This window comes from Triturus cristatus, chromosome 10 (assembly GCF_964204655.1).
Source record: "Triturus cristatus chromosome 10, aTriCri1.1, whole genome shotgun sequence".
Taxonomy (NCBI): domain Eukaryota; kingdom Metazoa; phylum Chordata; class Amphibia; order Caudata; family Salamandridae; genus Triturus; species Triturus cristatus.
The window spans coordinates 798,572,534-798,592,167 of NC_140593.1; the positions used below are offsets into that span (position 1 = coordinate 798,572,534).

The following is a 19,634-nucleotide window of genomic DNA, read 5'->3' on the forward strand; positions in this document are numbered from 1 at the left end:
CACAAAGACACGTCAGAGCACATAAAAGAGTGCTTCAATAGTACAATTTCGATCATGCAAGTGTGCGCCCACTGTCTTTGCCCAGGGGGGCACTCTGGTATTACAGAAGGGGTTGTAGAAGCTTGTGCAGCCCCTTCTGTAATAAAGATCATGCCAACACTACACAGGACATTCCTTCATTTGTATGGGTCGATGGCCCCATGCAACTCAGCTCTGTGATATTATAGACATGGACACAGAGGCAAAGAACTTGTCAGGGGGCACACTGAGGCCAACCACAAAGAGGTGGTGCACAGTCAGAGAGTCTTCAAAGGGCACACATTGAAAGAGGGGATCTGTGGATCCATGGACCACCCTAGAGATCCCCCTGCTGGTGGGTGAGGTCACCCACTGCTTCCATCTCTAGGGAGATCTCTGTTCCCCTTTCATAATGTGGCCGCGATGCTACCTGCACTGTCAAATGTGGACAGACAGCTTCAAGCAGGGTAGCACATTATCTGTAACAGAACTCACTAAACAGGTCTGTGCGCTACACCTCCATTTAGAGGAACGTCGCAGGCCAGACCGCAGCAGTGCCCCCTTTATATATGATGACCCATGGTATTCTTTTACACCTCATATGACCTTAGCCATCAGTACTGAGGAATAACGGAGCAAACCATTTTCGGCCACATTTTGCCTATATTGTTCCCTTGGACACAGTTTCCACTGCCAATTACCACTAGTTATCAGCGGATTTTAATTGCACGCGCAAAAACTGGAGCAAGAGAAATTAGCATTCAGTTACTAGGTGGAGCAAGAGGTAAACCGTGTACATGCAATTTGCCTTTTAGCGCTTTTTCAGTTGTCTTATTTATCCTGTAAGACTGGAATCCTAAGCCATCTCAGTGATGCTGCTATTAGGCTGAAGCACTTCCAGGACAAAAATAGTGGTCATTCACACCATGAGGTTTCGTCTCCAAATCTAGTGCTGGACCCTCTATGACCTTCCAGTTGATTCACATTTTGCAGTTTTTAAGGATTATTTTGTCTAAATCCCAGACTCCCTCAGTATATGTTAGTACAGAAGAGATATACTTAATTACCTTAACACTGTGAATTCAGTAACTGTTAGGTGATTCCAGAGTTTCTGCCTACTGGGAACTGGACTACTGAAGGGCAACCAAGTCTTCAAGGAGTGATAGCATTCTTCAATTTTCTTTCTAAACTAGACATAAATTGTATCACGATGGAGATAAGTTGCACTAGGGTGGACTGTGCACTGTAAGTCAGCACCCACGCAATGTGGATTGACAAAGCCTTATTCCATGAGTAGGTCTGACCTACTGGTGGACATCCAGGAAGGTAAGAAGTCTAGAGTAAGTTACACCTATTGAAAGAAATATCTTTGTGAATCAGACTGAAAGTTCCCTGTTCCAGTTGGCAAGGCACAGCCACAAAGATAGCATCCTGGTTTTTTTAATACACCCATAGTTTTTAGTTGCATAGCAGCTAGGCCCCAGAATTGTAAATGAATTGTATTTTCAGCAGATGGTATTTTTAGAGGCTTAAATACAACAAATTTCAATAGCAAAACAAAACTTGTGTGACACTAATGTAAATTCTATTGATTGTATATATACAAACATATGTACTTTAACTCCATTGGCTTCCTTATTACTTTTAAGAGGCTATCTTGAAATGAATGGTGGTGTGAATCTGGAGATCCACTTTTGGAGACATACTCACTCGGTACCACATGAAGATCGATTTAAAAGCATTTTCATTGGAGCAGGATCCGCAGGCCATGGTGATGACCTGACTCATTCCATTCGGGGCCACCTGTGGAAAGAAAGTGGTACTACAGTTAGGGCATTTTGATACAAGTGCTAAGTTTGTTATGTTTGTTTTTAAAGTTCTATTTTTTTTTTTTTAATTAGATGGGTAATTCACATTTGCAGAATATTTTGCAGACTTCGGTCAGTCAAATTAGAAAGGACTTTTCTATAAATACAGCAAATAAAAAAGAAAAGAAAAATACATTGTACAGATGTGCACATGATATTTCATGGAATTTCTGGGTTTTCAATCCGAGTAATCTGGATTTATGAGTAAGACGTACAAGACAAGACTTCAAAATGTAAAGTTATTTAAATTACAAAATAAAATAAGGTAAGTAGAGTACATTTTGAAAATGACTACAAAATCTAAAGAGATTAGACTTAATTCAAAAACAAATGCAGAAGCCATGTGTGGTAAAATACATATTTGATGCAGACTAAAATATCTCATTTTTTAACCATTTCTTTTGAAAGTTGATGTTTTGAAATATATGTATTTATGAATCTGACTAACGATACGTCATCTCTGAAAATACATGGATATCAGCTTTTATTATTATAAAATAAACTCAGAAGACTGTTAGTGTTTTCCTTCTATGCAGTGAATGGATCCAGTACTTGGCTCAGTGTTTAATGGGATAGTTGAGGAAAAGCGGAGACACTTTACCAATATCCTTGTTTATCCATGGGCCTCGTACCCAAGCGGATTTGTCTGCCACAATATATTTCTTATGCTAACTGGAAGTATGCACAAGGCATAGATGGGAAATCAGTTTGCTCAATGAGTGCTGAACATACATTTTTTAGGCATCCATTTCCCACCAAATGTGACGAAACACCAATTGATTGAAAATAAGAATATGTTTACATCTGACACTTCTTCATACTCTAGGCAAGCAGCCATATCTGAAGGACTGCCACACTGAAACCAATTAAATTAACTGGTTACGGGTTAGAAAGAATGTTCATATCTGGTCAAGTTTGGGACCTGGATTTGAATGAAGTGATTCATTTATGACCAGCATGACCCCATTGAGGTATTACTAATTACTGACATAATCCATAGAATAAGAGAATATTATCAATACATTTTGAAACCACTTGCAGGTGACACTAGAATCTGTGCCTGAATTGAAATTCAGTTGGCAACGAAGCCGAATTGACAAAACACAGAATAATTGTGATATTTCTGAAAGAGAGAAGTGTGCAGTCCTTACGTTGACAAATAACAGGTGCTCTCAATAATTTAAAGAAAGCCAGATTCGGGTCTCAGACAAGAAGAAGCTCTAAGCCCAGACCCAACTGGACTATAATGCAGGTATTTTTTTGGTTGAAGTTTTTTTTTTTTTTGGGAACACTTAAGATGAAAAGAAAATGATATTTTTATGAAAATAAGGTGATATCGGTCAACAAATTGCAGGATAATGAAAGACAGGAAGTTAGCCAATATAATACCTCTTATTACAACTAACCCCTGCAAGTTGCTGAGAATAATTCACTAAATCAATTGTTGCATTTGACCCCTGGTATTCCGATTAATTCTGTGCAGGTGGAGCTAGATTTTACACCAGTTGAATTGGTTGTCGTATTGAAAACCCTTCTTTTTTAGAAATGACCCGGAGCCGCATCTCATGGACGAATATTTCAGAAGCCTCTTTGGACATTTATTCCTTGGATGATACAAAAAAATCCCTGTGACTTGCATATACCAAATTAGTTCGGGATGGGCTATGCCCTAGTCGTATCTGGCACAACGCAGATGCACTGTGTGCAAAGAACATTAGCAGGGGCGGCTCCTCCGTTTGAGCGGAGGAGCGGAGGAGCGTCGCCCCACTGAAATGCCCCTAGAGAGAAAAATAAAATGGCAATAAAGTTAATTAATTACCATTTTATTTTTCTTCACCCCGTCCCAAATGGAGCGTAAGGACGGGAGTGGGGCTGCTGCTGAATGACAACAGCCAAGAGAGCAGGGCACTTTCAGTTTAAAGTGCGCATGTCGTTTTGGCCGGCCGTCTTGCAACAACCAGCCACACATGCTTACTTTAAACCTCTCTAACCCAGCTGTCTTAAGACAGCTAGGTTAGAGAAAGCCAAAGCCTGCAGAGCCCTGTGGAGCGCCGAGTGAGGCCGCTCCCACCAATCCTAGCACTGCTCTCATGCTGTTGAGAACATCACTAGGATTGGTGAAGGGAGTTTGAAGCTTGCCTCGAAAAGAGAAGACCATTGAGGAGGAGGAGAACGTCACATCATGCTCGCAGGTAAGTTGCTTTAATTTAATTTCTCTTTTTTTTATGCCCCACCCACCCTACTACCCTAGGGACATGCCAGCTGCCACTGGACATTAGAATCCTGATAGACTTGTTTTGCCATCTCCATAGACTGGATCTGATCGCCATATTTGGATTTCATGCATACACATGAATTGCAGAGATTTTAGGACTGTATTTTTAGGCTTGTAAATTGCGGAGATTTTAACTCATATAATTAGTCTGAGATCTATCACCGGGCTACAAAAAAAATGTAAAAGTGGAAGCCTAGCTTGTCATCCCGTGTCGATAAGGTGTTGTATCACTACTACCAACCAGTGAGGTAGAAGGGGCTTATTTCTATCTTTACAAGTAAAAGCTCCTGTCATAATAAAGAGTAATGTTTAAGGTTGCACCACACTATAGGTAAAGTGAATCAGTGAGTAACAGCACAATGCTTTATGAAGTTATGCACTTTTCGACCTCCCGATCAACATGAACTGCTGCCAATAAGACCCTGTTTAAAATTATTTTAATCATAGTATTTTTTACATATTTATGATGTATTATTGATATATATTTTATTTCTATGGCTATGCCGGCTGTGAGTGCTTTTGGGGGGATTTCCGGTAGACTTTCCAGGTTACTGTAGCTCAACTGTAAAAAGTGAAATTCTTTACCTTGTTGTACCATTTTGTTCTAGATCCAGCATACTATAGTAGTCCAACTGGATGACCAAGGCTTCACCTTTGGCACTTGATGATTACAGGGTAGTGATTTTGAGGAGCCAGTTAATAAGGCCAATGTCCATCTAGCCTTTTACTTTAAATAGAGATGAACTACAATGAACCATATGAATCAGATACTGCTCTCACGTGAAAACAAGAAGTGGCAGGTTTATTAACATTTGACACAGCGCAACGCCGCAAGAAATCTTGCTGTGCTGTGCCAAATGGAGAGGGCAGGAATGCACCATATCTACTAAGATATGGGTCATTCCTGCTGTCTCTGCGCTGGCACACTAGAGGCTGTGAGGTGCCAGTGCACGAACCCTTGCACCATGGTGCAATGATGGCTGCATTTAAGGCAGGATTGATTTTGTGCAGGAAGGGACAACTTTCTGCACAAAAACAATCCTGTGAGGATTTTTCCTCTTTGTACATGTGCTCCAGAATGCAGCAAGAGAAAGAGGAAAAAGTGAGGAGAAATAAACATATTTCTCCACACTTCGCCTCCACTGGTAAGGCGTACCATTTTGACACATTCCCAGGTTTGCTATTGTTAGTAAGTCTTAGAATGTGCCAAAAACCATGGGTAGATGCATGGGAACACCCACATACCACCCATGGAATGTCTTCCCAGAGCAGAGAGACGCAAGGCTGCAGGTTGACCTGCCTTGCGTCACTCCAGATTTAACCTAAGGGCTTGCATTGCCCCTGCATCACCCTGCGTGACACAAGGGCAATTTTAACCCCTAGTAAATGGGTCCTTCATCCAAATCCAAGTTTTGCTGGGAGTGAGAACGCAATTGATAGAACTTCATGCTTTTCCATGACGTTTTCCTCTTTCTGAAAGCAGGTGGAAGATATGCATGGGAAAGGGCTTGTAATGGAAACCACATGAGTTATTGGAACTGGTAATTCTGGAAAATTAGTGTTATTCCCCATCCTGGTCTCACACTGGCCAATAGCTGAGATGGAGATACTAAATGGATTCAGTAACTTTGGCCAAGGTATCCCCCTCCAGTTAGTATTCAATTCAGAATTAGGATCTTATCGCAGCAATAGTGTTATCATTAGGATCAAAGGTTGATGTTAGTTTACAAAACTAAAACTAACAATTCTAACTAGCATTTCTGAAGTAAAAAATACGGCAGCAGTTTCAAAATTCTCAGAGATACAGTTCAAAGCTAAAGTAATGTAGGTCTTGGGATTTCAACTGCAGTGAGTGAGTTTTCATAGTTAGGAATGAATTTATAATGACATTTCATTGAGGCTTTGTTTTGCACAGATTTGGCTAACATGTACCTGGTACCCCAAAATGTCCCAGTGCCCTACTCACAGACCTTCCTCCCAAAGAACAAATGCCGCCCTTCCTTGCAAAGCCAACCAGTATGTTCTAGGCTGCCTTGTAGTATATCTGGTGTTGAGTGATTGGGGCCCAGAGCGTGGGCAGAGTCACTCAACCCATGAGCACAGCAGCCAATGGGCACAATATTTGGGGGCGGTAGCTGTAAAGAGTGCCAAACCACATTGGTGTCTCTTGTCAGTTAATGGACGGCCTGTATCTCGAAGCTACCAGTCATGGTCTAGATTTTCTGGAGGTATCCACAGGTTTATGGCACCCATTGCAATAATCAGCGATACAAAGCCAAGTTGAATCCAAGATGGCACCGGCGCTTCAAATGATGATGTCTCTTGAAGTGATTGGGCTAAATAGACAATCCATTCATTTTGGTATGAGGGTGACCTCTGCTAGCTTTTCCAATTAGAAATTAGGTCTACAAGAAGAGCATAGAATCCATCAAGAACTTAGGGAATTTCTAGAGAAGAAGATAAAGGCTCCTTTGGCACCAGAGGGTCAAGGAGAAAGCAGGGCAAACCTTGGCATTGGCTGAAGGTGTTGAGCTTCACTTTTCTGCCTGTTGCACCTGCTTCTTCATTGGAATCTCGTCTTTGTGGTATCCTTGCCCCACGCTTCACTGGAGATTGTTTACTCATCCTTGCTGTAGCGGTCCAGCTGCAGGTATTCCTCTCCATGAAGATCCACAGCATCAGCAGCATTTCTAGAGAACTCCAGACTTAATTCCAGTCCAGGTCACACAGAGAGGCCGGCAGGAAAACTTCCCTTCTGGATATTTTGTTATCCTCTGAATTGTACTGGTGGGTAGCTCCTACGTGGCTGTAAAGTCAAACGCTGGATGAAGTACTGGTCAGAGGACCAAATATTTATCCTTTCAGGCAGTCCAAATCTGGCCAATCAAGCTATCTGCAGATTTAAAATTCTGGAGGGCTCCTCCAGACTTAAATGTGCATGGCCATGGCATGATTCCATTACGCCTAAAGCATGGGACGCTTGAGCCACTCCTTTTCTTGTTTGAACTAGCTGAGATGAAATATGTATTGGCCTCAGATAGGAGGCAGATTGTAAATTATTATGGCAGGAGGAGTGGGAGGACAACTGCAGCTATTCATAGGGGCTGATGGGCTACCTCTTCCACCCACAGAAACACATGGTTTGGGGGGAGTGTGTTGTGCTACCTGTACAATACTTGGCCCTCTACCATTTCAGCTGGCATGAGAATTGTAATGGATGGTATGAATTAACGGGCTATAAGTGATGTAATATGAAAGAGTATAAGCAGTGCATGGGCAAGGCACGAGGTATAATACATTTAATCTGGCTAGCGAGTTACTAACAGTGTACGGAAGTGCACGAGTTATAGTACCCGTCCCTCTCCCATTGCACAATGTTCTCATAAATTAAGTCATTTCAGATGGCATGAGAATTGTTATGAATGGTATGAATTAACGTGCTAGAAATAATGCAATATGAAAGAGTATAAGCAGTGCATGGGTAAGGCATGAAGTATAATTAATTTAATCTGGCTAGCAAGTTGCTAACACTGTACGGAGGTCCGTGAGTTATAGCACGTTTTGGGTGCAAATTATAACTCTAAGTTAGAACTATAACTTTCGAATTTCTAATGTGTAGTAGTAGTTTAAGTTGATTTTGTGTGGAAATAATAAATTAAATTTCCTAAGTATAAAAAATCTTAAATGTTTGGTGTTTTTATTGAATGAATATATATATATATATATATATATATTCACTGAAAAAACCATAGGTTTCACACATGTTATAGTTAGCTGGACATTTTACTGATAAAAAACCAATGAAATTCCCCCGTTATAGTTACTGTAGGCAACTATAACTCACGCGACCGTAATCCTCTGCTGATGCTAATACTGTATTTAGACACTTATTTGCCCATGTCTTCTTCCATTAAATTTTAGCTATACATATATTACAAATATTTTTTTTTCATAAAGACACACATGTCATCAGCAGAGGATTACGGTCGCGTGAGTTATAGTTGCCTACAGTAACTATAACGGGGGAATTTCATTGGTTTTTTATCAGTAAAATGTCCAGCTAACTATAACATGTGTGAAACCTATGGTTTTTTCAGTGAATTTGCAAGGTTTTTTAAATGCTAATTCCTAACTATAACGTGTGTGAAACCTATGGTTTTTTCAGTGAATTTGTACGGTTTTTTAAATGCTAAGTTACTTTACGCCATTTGTGGCGTGCGCGCCCACTTAACGCAGTTCGTTCCGTGCGCGCACGGTGCGCTTCGCGCACCGCGTGCCCACGTTACGCTAGATGGGCCATGAACGCACGATGCGCTTCACGCACCGTGCGCACATGGAGGACATATGATGAGCATCGTTGTGACAGGTAAAATATATGTTTTGTTTTGCTGTAATAAGCCATGCACAAATGGTGCCCTTCGGGAACCATTTGCACACGCGGTGGGTAGAATGTGGATATTTTTTTTTTTTTTTATTATTTATTACCGTACGCGTAAGCGTAATCGGCGAAATTTTAGAAAAAATTAAAATTGCCTTTTTTCACTTGGGGGATCGTTGGGGACTCCCTCGACATGGCTAGGTGCTTGGGAGCTGTCTAAACAGCCCCTTTACATGTTTTTGCACTTTGTTTTTCAACCCCCTGTCAGAGTGCGAGAGAGAAAATGGCGGCCGCCGCTTCCTGGTTTCGACCGATTCGAATGTTTACTAAGATCTAACGGCCAATCAGAATCGCGCTCACGCACGTCACCGTACGCGTACGGTAAGCGCACCGTAAGCGCACCGTAAGCTGGCTCAGATATATATATTGATTTAAAGGCTATTTTCTCAGAATCTACTGAACAGATTTACACCAAACCTACAAAAGGCACTTCCTTGACCTGAGGACTACCTCTCTGCCAAATTTCATTAAATTCTGTTCAGCCGTTCGGGCTGTAGCTCGGTCTAAAGGTCCTATGGAAAAATGCATGGGAAAAACGCGTTTTGGGACCCCCCTTTTATCTCAGCCCCCGCTTGACGAATCCCCCCGAGACTTTCAGGGTAGGAGCGGAGCTCAACGCCCCACCTATTTTGAAAATTTTGCGAGGATTCGTCGACCGGCGCCAAAGTTATTCAAAATAGAATGTTGCGGATTTCCTATGGTAAGAGGGTCCTAACTATAACTATCTACTGGCGACCGCCAGTAGATTATATATATATATATATATATATATATATATATATATATATATATATATATATATATATAGAGAGATAGATAGATAGATAGATAGAGATATTCAACTGTGTGCCTGTGTGTGTGCGTATACACACACATACACATATAGAGAGAGGAGAGACCTAAAGAACAAAGGAAAGGAAGAATAAGATCCTCTTACATATTCAGAATCTCATGTGGTTAAACCATGCCTGACAGCAATGTAAATTGAAACTAATGACTTGAGTGGCACACAAAAGGTAAATAATTAAGATCACCCATTTCCTCTCAGTAGAAGGATAAACCTCAGTTTTCCTGCTAAGGGGTGGCTAGTCCTGGGGAAGAGTGAACTCTGAATCTGCACCCAAGAAAACAGTAATGATGGACTTGAACACTTACTGACAGCAAAGACTCCTCTAAATTTGCAGTGAAGTTCTCTGGGGGCAAAATTCCAAGAGCTGGTCTGTTGATGAAGGCACTCTGCAAAACACAATTTAAAGAAAAACATGCAACTTAAAAATGCCCTTACCAAACAAGTAATTTCAAACAAAACAAGCAAAACTGCCATTAACATACGTTTTCAAAGGTAACAAAGTTGTCCACAGCACATTATAATGTTAGGGGCAGATTTACAAGCCCCTTGCGCCACTTTTGCGTCAATTTTGCGTCACTTTTCCCAAGTTAAAAGTGACGCAAAAGGGGCGCAAGGGGCTTGTAAATCTGCCCCTTAGAGTTTTATTTTTGGGACCGCACTGCACACAATAGGTAGCAAAAATGCCAGAGATTCAGTTAACATTTGTAATTCAGCTAGAACATTTAATGTAAAGATACAGGATTGAATTTCTGGATCATGAAAAAGACATTACTAACCTCCGATATTGTGCCCTTAGGATATACATTTAAGAACGCTTTCATTTTCCAGGAATTAATCTGGTCATTCACAGGACTGAAGCATGAATTGTGTAAGCTTTCACGGGAGTCGGCTCTTAGGGGCATATCATCAAGGAGGCGATATAAAATTATCGCCGCTTTTGCGTCCGTTTTCGGACGAAAAGCGGCGATCATTTTATCACCTTATCAGCAAGGTCACGCTATCGCGTGAATCCTTGCATTAGCTCCCTTTCCCGTAACGCCCACCTTTGCATCTCTAATGAGATGCAAAGTGGGCGTTCCGTCCCAAAATAACTGGAGAAATGTCGCTAACCGACATTTCTCCAATTATCAATGGGCACGCTAACAGGCATAGCGATAAGAAAAGTAGCGCTAACCTTAGTTATTGTTACTTTCCTTACGCCTGCTTTTAGTTTGACTTAGCCATTATATCCAATGTAAGGTGGATATCATGGCTAAGTCTGCCCTACCCTATCAACAAGCTATCGCCAAACTTTGTGAGATTATCGCTGGATTTCCAGCGATAATCTCACATTTGGCAGTTAGCGCTTGGAATTTTATAGCTTTTGAGATAAGCGTTGCTGATAGCACGCTATCTCAGTGATAAAATTCCACGTTACCCGGCGATAATTATCCTAGATCTAAGTGCCTGACTATTGAAACAGCAGCCAGCGCTCAATATCCAGACACCACCCTATCTGCTATGTTCTTCTGCGACTGAATCAAAGACAATGAAAGACTTGAGTAACGGTACAAATGGAGAGGGAGCAAAAGGCCATCTTGGAAATATTTTAATATTACCCCATAATTAAGTGAAAGCACAGCCCATTCCAAGGAATATTATTTTTTGAGGAGGTGGAGAAGGGTCTCCATCTGTACCTTTTCATAAACTAGTATGACAAACTAGTAAAAAACGAGTATAATAAACTAGTAAAAAACTAGTATGATTTAAAACGCAATTCTCAAAACATATTGGCTAGAAGTCCAAAATATTCATAGGCACTTCTCAAAAGAAACAAATTAAACATATCATGAAAGGTCCTGTATGCAATGCAGCTTCAAGGTAAGCTCTATCACGAAAATGGCTGCAACAACAGGCTTGTTCCCATACAACACCAGCTGAGCAGCACAAAACCAGAAGCTAGGACACTGCCATGTGGGAAACGAAAAACTCCCAAAAAAGAGAAAAACAAGAAAGCCTTCTCCACCAACGCTTCCAGAATCTGGTACAACATCATCGACAACATCATAACTTCACCAACCCTTCTGCAATTTAGGCCCACCTCTTCAGGGAACACTACATCTCCTCACAATAGCATTCACCACCCGTGAACATCCTGAATGATCCTGAATCGCAGATCATGGCTCAGTACTCAGTTGCTTCTCTGGCTAGGTTCACACTCTAGAAATACCTCTGCATACATGCAGCGCCCCCTTTTACAAATGGGTCCAGGACCATCTTTGAACTGGATATGTTAATTTCCCAGCTAGATGACGTAGGAAAAATACTGGAATGCCATATTCAGGGTGAACTGGAGCACTAAGTAAATAGGAATATGGTAATTCACTGTTTTGATGACAATTAAGATACAACTGTTACTTGCTTGTTGATGCAAATTCTCATAGGAAATGTTTAGCTATCAGTGAATTATCATTATTTATTATATGTGTGGATACTAAAGACTCCCTATTATAGGTTTTAATGAAGTCTATTCACCAGAATCCCCAGACAATCTCAGAATCAGCAATGGCTTCTACAGTACTGAACAGATTTCCAGTGCAACTTTACTCAACAAGAGTCTCTCATTCTTTTCAAGCACACATCTCAAATAAAACAGGCTTTTACTGGCTCAGGGAGCTGAAACAAAGCCTTCCACAATCTGACTTACAGATCACTGTCCAAGCCTTCATCCTCCCCAAAGTAGATGATTACAACAACGTCATCAATGCATCCCAAATCCACTATGAAATGTGTACTCAACAGCACATGCAACTCAAGTGGATGCAAAGTTCGTGTGGAATCCCACCACTGTTCTCAGCCGCACACTGGCTAATGCTTGAGTCTCACATACAAGAACTGCTCACCTAAATGTCAACACTGGGCAAAGCCCAAGCATACCTAGTTGGAAAAACCAACCATCACAGGAGTCAGGACATTCCCAGGCTTGAAATCCCAAAAGGAAACGTCAAGGAGACAACAAAATTTAGGAACACAATGCGGCACAGGCGCGGAGGCAAAGGGATTCCCTCATTTGCATGGGCCCAATCTAAATGATAAAACACTCGACATGTGCGCCAATGCTATCAATATGACAGAAGGGTACGCACAAGGCTCTGTGACCGCTTTTGTAATATCATTGTGCCCCAGGGTGCCAAAGCAGGTGCACATGACTGTTGCGCCCATGGGGCGCAATGTACAATACGGCCCCAGGTAAATGTTGTTTATTGAATTTACTAATGAGTCAGTGAAGTGAGGGAATCGGTGGGAAAAAAATTGTATTGAAAAAAACCAACTCACTTAAAATATTATAAACCTGTTTTCTGTGGGTACTTACCCAAGGCCTTGTGCTAAGTACTACTAGCATAAATTATGCATGAACATCAACAATAAACTAGGAGTAAAAGCCAGTTTTACTATTGTATCGACTTTTTGTGACCAGAAACTTTCTTTTTTTTTTGCAAACTGACCTATGTATTAATAGATCGGTTTGCAAAATAAGGAATCAGAGCAGGACACAGAGTGACCTGCCTAATTAATATTCATTACACAGTTCACAAGATATGACTTCCTCTGACTGGCTACATTCATAGGGAGGGTGGCCTGCTAGAGACAGCAGACCTCCAGCCCTCTGAATGTTTTTTATTAATTTTTTTAAAGCAGCCCAAGCTTCTAAAAGAAAATATGAGTTCTTCAAACATATTTTTTCCATTTTTAAAAACTTCAATGAGAGTTGGCAGTGCTTCCCTGGACCGCTCCCTACTAGTCATGAAGCAGGCACCGCGATTCCCAAGGGAGAAGAGTACCTAAGGGGACCCCTTCCACTCTGAGAATCAGTTACCATCCCATCCTGTGAGTTGGTATCACATCAAAGGTTTGCGACCAGAATCACACTCACAAACCATTGATCGACAGGAGCTATTCGGTATTTGGAAGGGACATCCTGAACACGCCTTTTCCAAATACTAAATCATTAACCTTTTCTAAACCCTTCTAGCTATTTCGAAAGACTTTTCCAAATTGTTAAATTGGTTTAGTACCTCAGAAAAATGTTTTTAGGGGTCGCACAATCGCTAATTTAACGAATTAGAAGGTTTATGACTGTTATCATTAGTACATATGGCCCTTAGTCCCTAATGTACGTAAATGCCATGCAGTTAAGCATGTAGACTGTGACAAAGGTACTTTGTGCAAAAGTTGCAATGGAATGCAAATGAATGCACAAACCAGGCACACATATAAACGGAACTCATTCATTGTTCAGTTTACACTTATTAACCTACACATTTGTGAATTGACAGCTCACTTACTTTGGATTTTCCATGTTTGCCCTGTGAACTATTTCTCACAGCTGATGGACCATGGTGTGTCCTCGCCGTCGCCTTCTAACAACCCATGGTATGTCTTTTAGGTACATTAAGTGCCTAAGACAGACAAGCTTGTATTCTTTAGGGTGCTGACAAAGCGTTGTCCATCTTTTCTAGGTTTCTGTGTAGGGTTTAAAACTTTCTCAGTAAGAGACCTATTCTTGGCGCGTTACAAAATTAACAAGTTTAGGAGTCCAGGTTTTTCTTGGGAGTGCTCCGCAGGCCATGCCATGGCAGCCAAAAGATGGAGTCACTAAGTAGCACGGTTGCCTGGTCTTTATTCCATTTCATACCCTTCTATTCGACCACCCACACTTCTTGTCTCTCCCATCTTACTAGTGTTTTCTTTCTCTGTCTCCCTTTATCACTGGTTTGCTACCTTTTTCCTTCTTCCTTTTTTGCCTTCATCTATCTTGGTCCGGGTCAGCAGCAGAGCATCTCCTATAGCACATCTATGCTGAATTTGTGCTGTAAAATTCACTTTTGAACCCAACATTTTCAATATTTCTCAAGACAAACTGACCCATCTGGAGCACCCCTCGCTTTCCTTGCTCACTGCAAATTGTGGCCGGCACCACTTCTTAGCATTACAAGGTTAAGCAGCAGCAACTCTCTATTACATATGCAAAGGTCAATCGCATTGAGTGAACCTGCAGCACAACATCCAAGACAAAAACATGCATTGGCAAAGCCAATTGGTCTCACCTATGCGAGAGCTATTGGCTTTGGCAAGTGTTTTAGCCATAATGTACACCAGTGTGACTGCTATTTAGCATGGCTAGAAGTTAGTGGCCTGCAGTGTCGTAGAGAGTGGTGGAGTTTCGTAGAGTGGGATAGAGTAGCGTAGAGTGGAGTAGAGTACATTGCTGTAAAGTGGAGTGTCATACAGTGGAGTGTCGTATAGTGAAGTGGCGATACAGTGGAGTGGCATACAGTGAAATGGAGTGGAGTGGATTAGATTGGAGTGGAGTGGATTAGATTAGAGTGGAGTGGATTAGAGTAGAGTAAATTTGAGTGGAGTGGATTATTGTGGAGTGGATTAGAGTGGATTAAAGTGGAGCGCATTAGAGTACAATGTATTAGAGTGGAGTGGAGTGGATTAGAGTAGAGTAGACTAGGTGGAGTGGATTAGACTGAAGTTGATTGGGTGAATTTGGTGAGATTGTAGTGGAGTGGAATGGATTGGAGTAGAGTGAAGTGGAGAGGATTAGAGTGGATTTGAGAGAATTGGAGTGGAGTGATTCAAGATTGTATTCAAGTGCATTAGAGTGGAGTGGATTAGATTCAAGTGGAGTGCAATAGATTAGAGTGGATTGGAGTGAAAAGGAGTGGAGTGAATTAGAGGGGCGTGCATTAAAGTAGATTGCCGAAGAGTGGGTTGGAGTGGAGTGGATTAGAGTGGATTGCAGAGGAGTGAATTCAAATGGAGTAGATTATAGTGCAGTGGATAGCATGCATGGAGTGGATTCCAGTGGATATGAGCAGATTGGAGTGGATTACAGCAGAGTTGATTAGAGAGGAGTTGATTGGAGAGGACTGGAGTGGATTAGAGTGAAGTGGATCAGAGAGAGGTGTATTAGAGCAGAGTGGGTTAGGGTGGAGTGCAGTGGATTAAAGTAGAGTGGATTAGAGTGGAATGGAGATGTGTGGATTAGATTGGATTGGAGCAGAGTGGAGTGGATTAGAGTGGAGTGGGCTGGAGTGGATTAGAGTGTACTTGGTTAGAGTGGATTAGATTCTAATGGATTAGAGGAGTGGATTAAGTATATTAGAATGGATTGGAGTGGAATAGAGTACATTTGAATGGATTGGAAAGGAGTGGATTAGCCTGGTTTGGATGGAAGTGAATAAGAGTAGAGTGGATTAGAGCAGAGTGGATTGGAGTGGATTAGACTGGAGGGGATTTTAGTGGATTGAGGTGAATTAAAGTGGAGTGCATTGGAGTGGAGTGCAGTGAAGTGCATTAGAGTGGAGTGTATTTGAGTGGAATAGATTGGAGTGGATTGGAGTGCATTAGAGTGGAGTGGATTAGAGAGGAGTGGCCCAAATTACCTCTTCTTGTTTCTTAAATTATTTAACACTGCTGTGTAATTTAGCCCACCCCTGCAGTAAAATTCCAGTGGCACTACCTACGTAGAATGTTCAGTGTACAATACATAAACACAATAGGCTGATATTATGTTTCTTTAAATGGCCTTGTTGTTATTATCACCACATCATTTGCGAACACAGAGACAACGTGAGGGGAAGCAGCCTTCCCATACTGTCTCGGGCCTCAGCCATTGTAACATGATTGGCGGTCAGCAAAAGTGCCTTGTGGCACCAAGTACTGCAGCGAAAAAATCTAAAAAACAAGAAAAAAGTGCTATGGAGGAGCAGCAGGATTGGATGACGTCAGGAGCAGCTGATGGGCACTGATTAAGTTGAATCGATCTGTGCAAGAACCAAAGCACTAGGCAGCACACATGCAGACAGAGGGCAGTGCCAGAGCTGGAAGTGGAAGCAATAGTGCTGCAGCCTCCCAATAGACACCTTAGGCAGGTGTACCTAATATTTTTACAAATTAAGCACCTGCTATAGGCTGGAGGTTTGCAAGAATTAGAATAGTCGGTGATAATGATTTCGACAAATATTTAGACCTCTGGTGATTTGCCTGTCCAAAATGTTACTCTCTTGAAGAAGTAAATTGCCAATATGTGAAATGAATGTATTATGGTAACGTTTGAAAGAGTGATCTGGTGTATATTACGCCAATACAGTGGCCGATCTGGTGGATCTAATGACAGATCTGACGATCGAGTGAGTCTGATGACACTTTCAATCTCTAATCTTCTATTTTGAGGAATGGAGAGAAAGTTGAAATATCACACTGAAGTTGAAATCAATGATTGAAAGTTTATATAACAAATGTGGGCTTCAGTGGTGGACGCTCTGGATGCCCCAGACCGCTCTTTCAAGGATGCAAAACTACCCAGTCTTGAGTAATGGGGCTGGAGGCACAGAGGAAATGTATTGTTTCTAGAAACTAATGTGAAGAACTTGTGCTTGGGGAAAAAAGAGGCTCCACTCTATTTCGAATTTGATAAGCTGTTTAACATATAATTCCTTTAGCTGGCGTATGTGCGGCAGCAGACACTGTCAAGGTCTGCAGGGTTATAGTCCTCCGTTATGAGTTTAATGTTTGACCATATGTCCTTCTTAAGCTCTCTAAGTAAATGAATGGTTGCACTCAAGTATGTGCATTAAAATACACAGCAAATTAAATGAACACAGATAAGCCTGGAGGAAGAATTCTCCGTCCGGCTTTAATCCCCATTGGATTAGTAACAGGGGTTACCAGCCCCTGCGGGAATATGAGATCGCCAACAAATGGGCACCCAAGCAGGTAACAGTGAACTGGCAAATCAATAGAAAGTAGGGTACTTACCAAATTTTGAGGTTGCTGCAAAACTTTTAGCAGAGCTGGATGGTTGTAGCCTACAACAAATTGAGAAAAACATATTAAGACCAACTTCAATATTTAACACTTCACAAGACAGTTTCCTAACCAACAATATTTCAAATTTGGGCTTGATACACAAAGGTTAAGTCACACGTTTTTGTAAGGTTACGCTTTTTCAGTGTTCACAAAACTGCATTTTAATAGTAGGTTTACGAGTGCGACGACTCGGCAGTCCTGGTGGAGAACCCCGCACATAAAAAAGACTAGACTGGAGGCTGCCAGAGCTGAAAAACTGAACCTATTTGATAGCCTTTGTTACTCATTATGCCATATATGGGAAAGGATGAGGCAATATGTTGCACCTTACAAACCCGCCAGAACTTTCGAGATCTTAAAATAAGGCTTTATTGTTTCCACCAAAGTGCGGGGAGAAAAGCGCTGCTGGCAAAATGTTTGCAACAGTGGACTGCTCGACTGGGTACTCTCTCCCACAGCAACTGAGACAAACTAAAGGACTGCTGGTCTAAAGTCAGGCATTACAACTCTTTCTGTCTTAAGGGATCAGTTATGGAGGCAGCGCTTCAATGCCATGTCTTGGTTGTTGGTGTTTTAGAAGTCCTTTTTGTTGACTGATTAAGTACTTGGGGGCATATTATCAAGCACGGCGTTAAAATTATCGCCGCTTTAGCGGCAGAAAACTGCTGCTAAATCAGCGATAATGGGCTTGATAATATGCCCTGGAGAATTCCAATAGAAGCCCATGTTGACACCAGAACATGGGCTTCTATGAGAATTCTCAAGGGCATATTATCAAGCCCATTATCGCTGCTTTAACGCCGTTTCTTGATAATATGCTCCTTGGTTGTTGAAAAAAGCAGTGATCATGAAGGATGAGATGCCCTCAATACAAGCTGGCCTCTGCTTTGTTTCTGCAGGTAGCCGGCTGGCTACTTGCATTTCTCATTTGCTAAGGTACAGCTAAACGGTCCGCTTATGCTGTCAGGTCATAGCCGCCCTCAGTCCATGCAGGGTTTCCTTGGTCATTTTTGTGTGCGGGGCATGTCTGTAATATCCAGTTGTCTAAAGTCACTGTATGTGGGTCTTTCTGGCTTTTCTTCCACTGAAGGAGTGTGTATTGAGTGTGTATCAAGAGTGTGGCTGAGTGTGTAGAATGAGGGTAAGTGTGTGTAGATAGTAACTGAGCGTGGGACTAGTTATATAGAACATCATGATGGTGAGCTGCACTTGTGGGAGGCTGTGTATGGCTTGGGCGAGGGAGTGCAACGCCTGGGAAGTGTGCGCAGCATAGCTGAAGTTGTGCAAATGTGAGGGAGGGGCTCCAGTGTTACCATGATTGGGAGTGTGCTGGATTACAGTTATATTTCCATTCAGAAAGTATGCCTTAGCAGGAAAATAACAATTGGGCACACTATTGGAGAAGGTTGTATTACAGGAAGAGAGGGAAATGGAGGCATCAGATTCGCACACAGGCTTTACTATTAGTTTACTCCATTACAGGGGGTGTGAGTATCCAAACATGATCACATTGTCACAGTGCTCCAGCACCTGCTGCCAGGATGATAAGAAGCATGAGGAAAGCTACGCAAAAGGAAGGTAAACTGAGTGATGATGTTGATCGCTGGATTTGTCTCCCGCTTTCGCTGGTTGGAAGAGTCTCCTTGATGAAGATGGTGGTATTGCCCCGCTTTCTCTTTTTGTTTGTTAACATTCCCATAGTGGTTCCTAGACATCTGTTTAAGGAATTACAGGTGCTGATGACCCGATTGGCTTAGGCGGGGAAAGCGCCGCGAGTATCCATGGACACCCTAATGTTGCCGTGCTCTGCAGGTGGTCTGGGAGCTTCAGATTTCGATCTCTATTACCGAGTTGCGCAAGCATCACACGCGCATGCCTGGGTCCATGGCCCCCAGGACCTTCCACACCTTCATATTGAGGAAGTGGCTGCCGCCCCTGAACCACTACCTTGGTTGTTATCCAGGGCCCTGGTCAGGCGCTGTGGGGTCCTGGACTCTGTGAACTCCGTGACACATGCGTGGCATGTCCTATTAGGTATGTTCGCTGGAGCTCAATTGTTCAAGCCTCGACTGCGTATTGAATGGTGCCACTGGTATGTTTTTAGCTCAGAAAAATGCTTGCTCCGCACACTGCACAGTTTAGGTATGTCTGAAATGGGCGATCTTTTTAAAAAGCAACCTTCTTTGCTGACAAAGTTTCCGTTTTTTAGAACTAAGCACGCTCTTCGTGCGTGAGTTAGGAGAGGAGCTCACTGAACCATTGGAAATTCCTCCATTATCTATCCTACTCCGCTCCCAGTCCCCTATTAAACTTGTTTCTAAATTA

General features: G+C 42.0%; 1 protein-coding gene across 3 annotated transcripts in view; it reads right to left on the reverse strand.

Moving 5' to 3' along the window:
• Positions 1–19,634, reverse strand: part of ABAT (4-aminobutyrate aminotransferase) — a 499,792-nt gene that overhangs the window by 123,050 nt on the left and 357,108 nt on the right. For all 3 annotated transcript variants that reach the window (XM_085628334.1, XM_085628336.1, XM_085628335.1), the window contains exons 6-8: positions 17,259–17,308; positions 9,755–9,835; positions 1,729–1,821 (exon numbers count right to left, since the gene is read on the reverse strand). In XM_085628334.1, the coding sequence (XP_085484460.1) occupies positions 1,729–1,821; positions 9,755–9,835; positions 17,259–17,308 (224 nt within the window). The remainder of the gene's footprint in view (positions 1–1,728; positions 1,822–9,754; positions 9,836–17,258; positions 17,309–19,634) is intronic.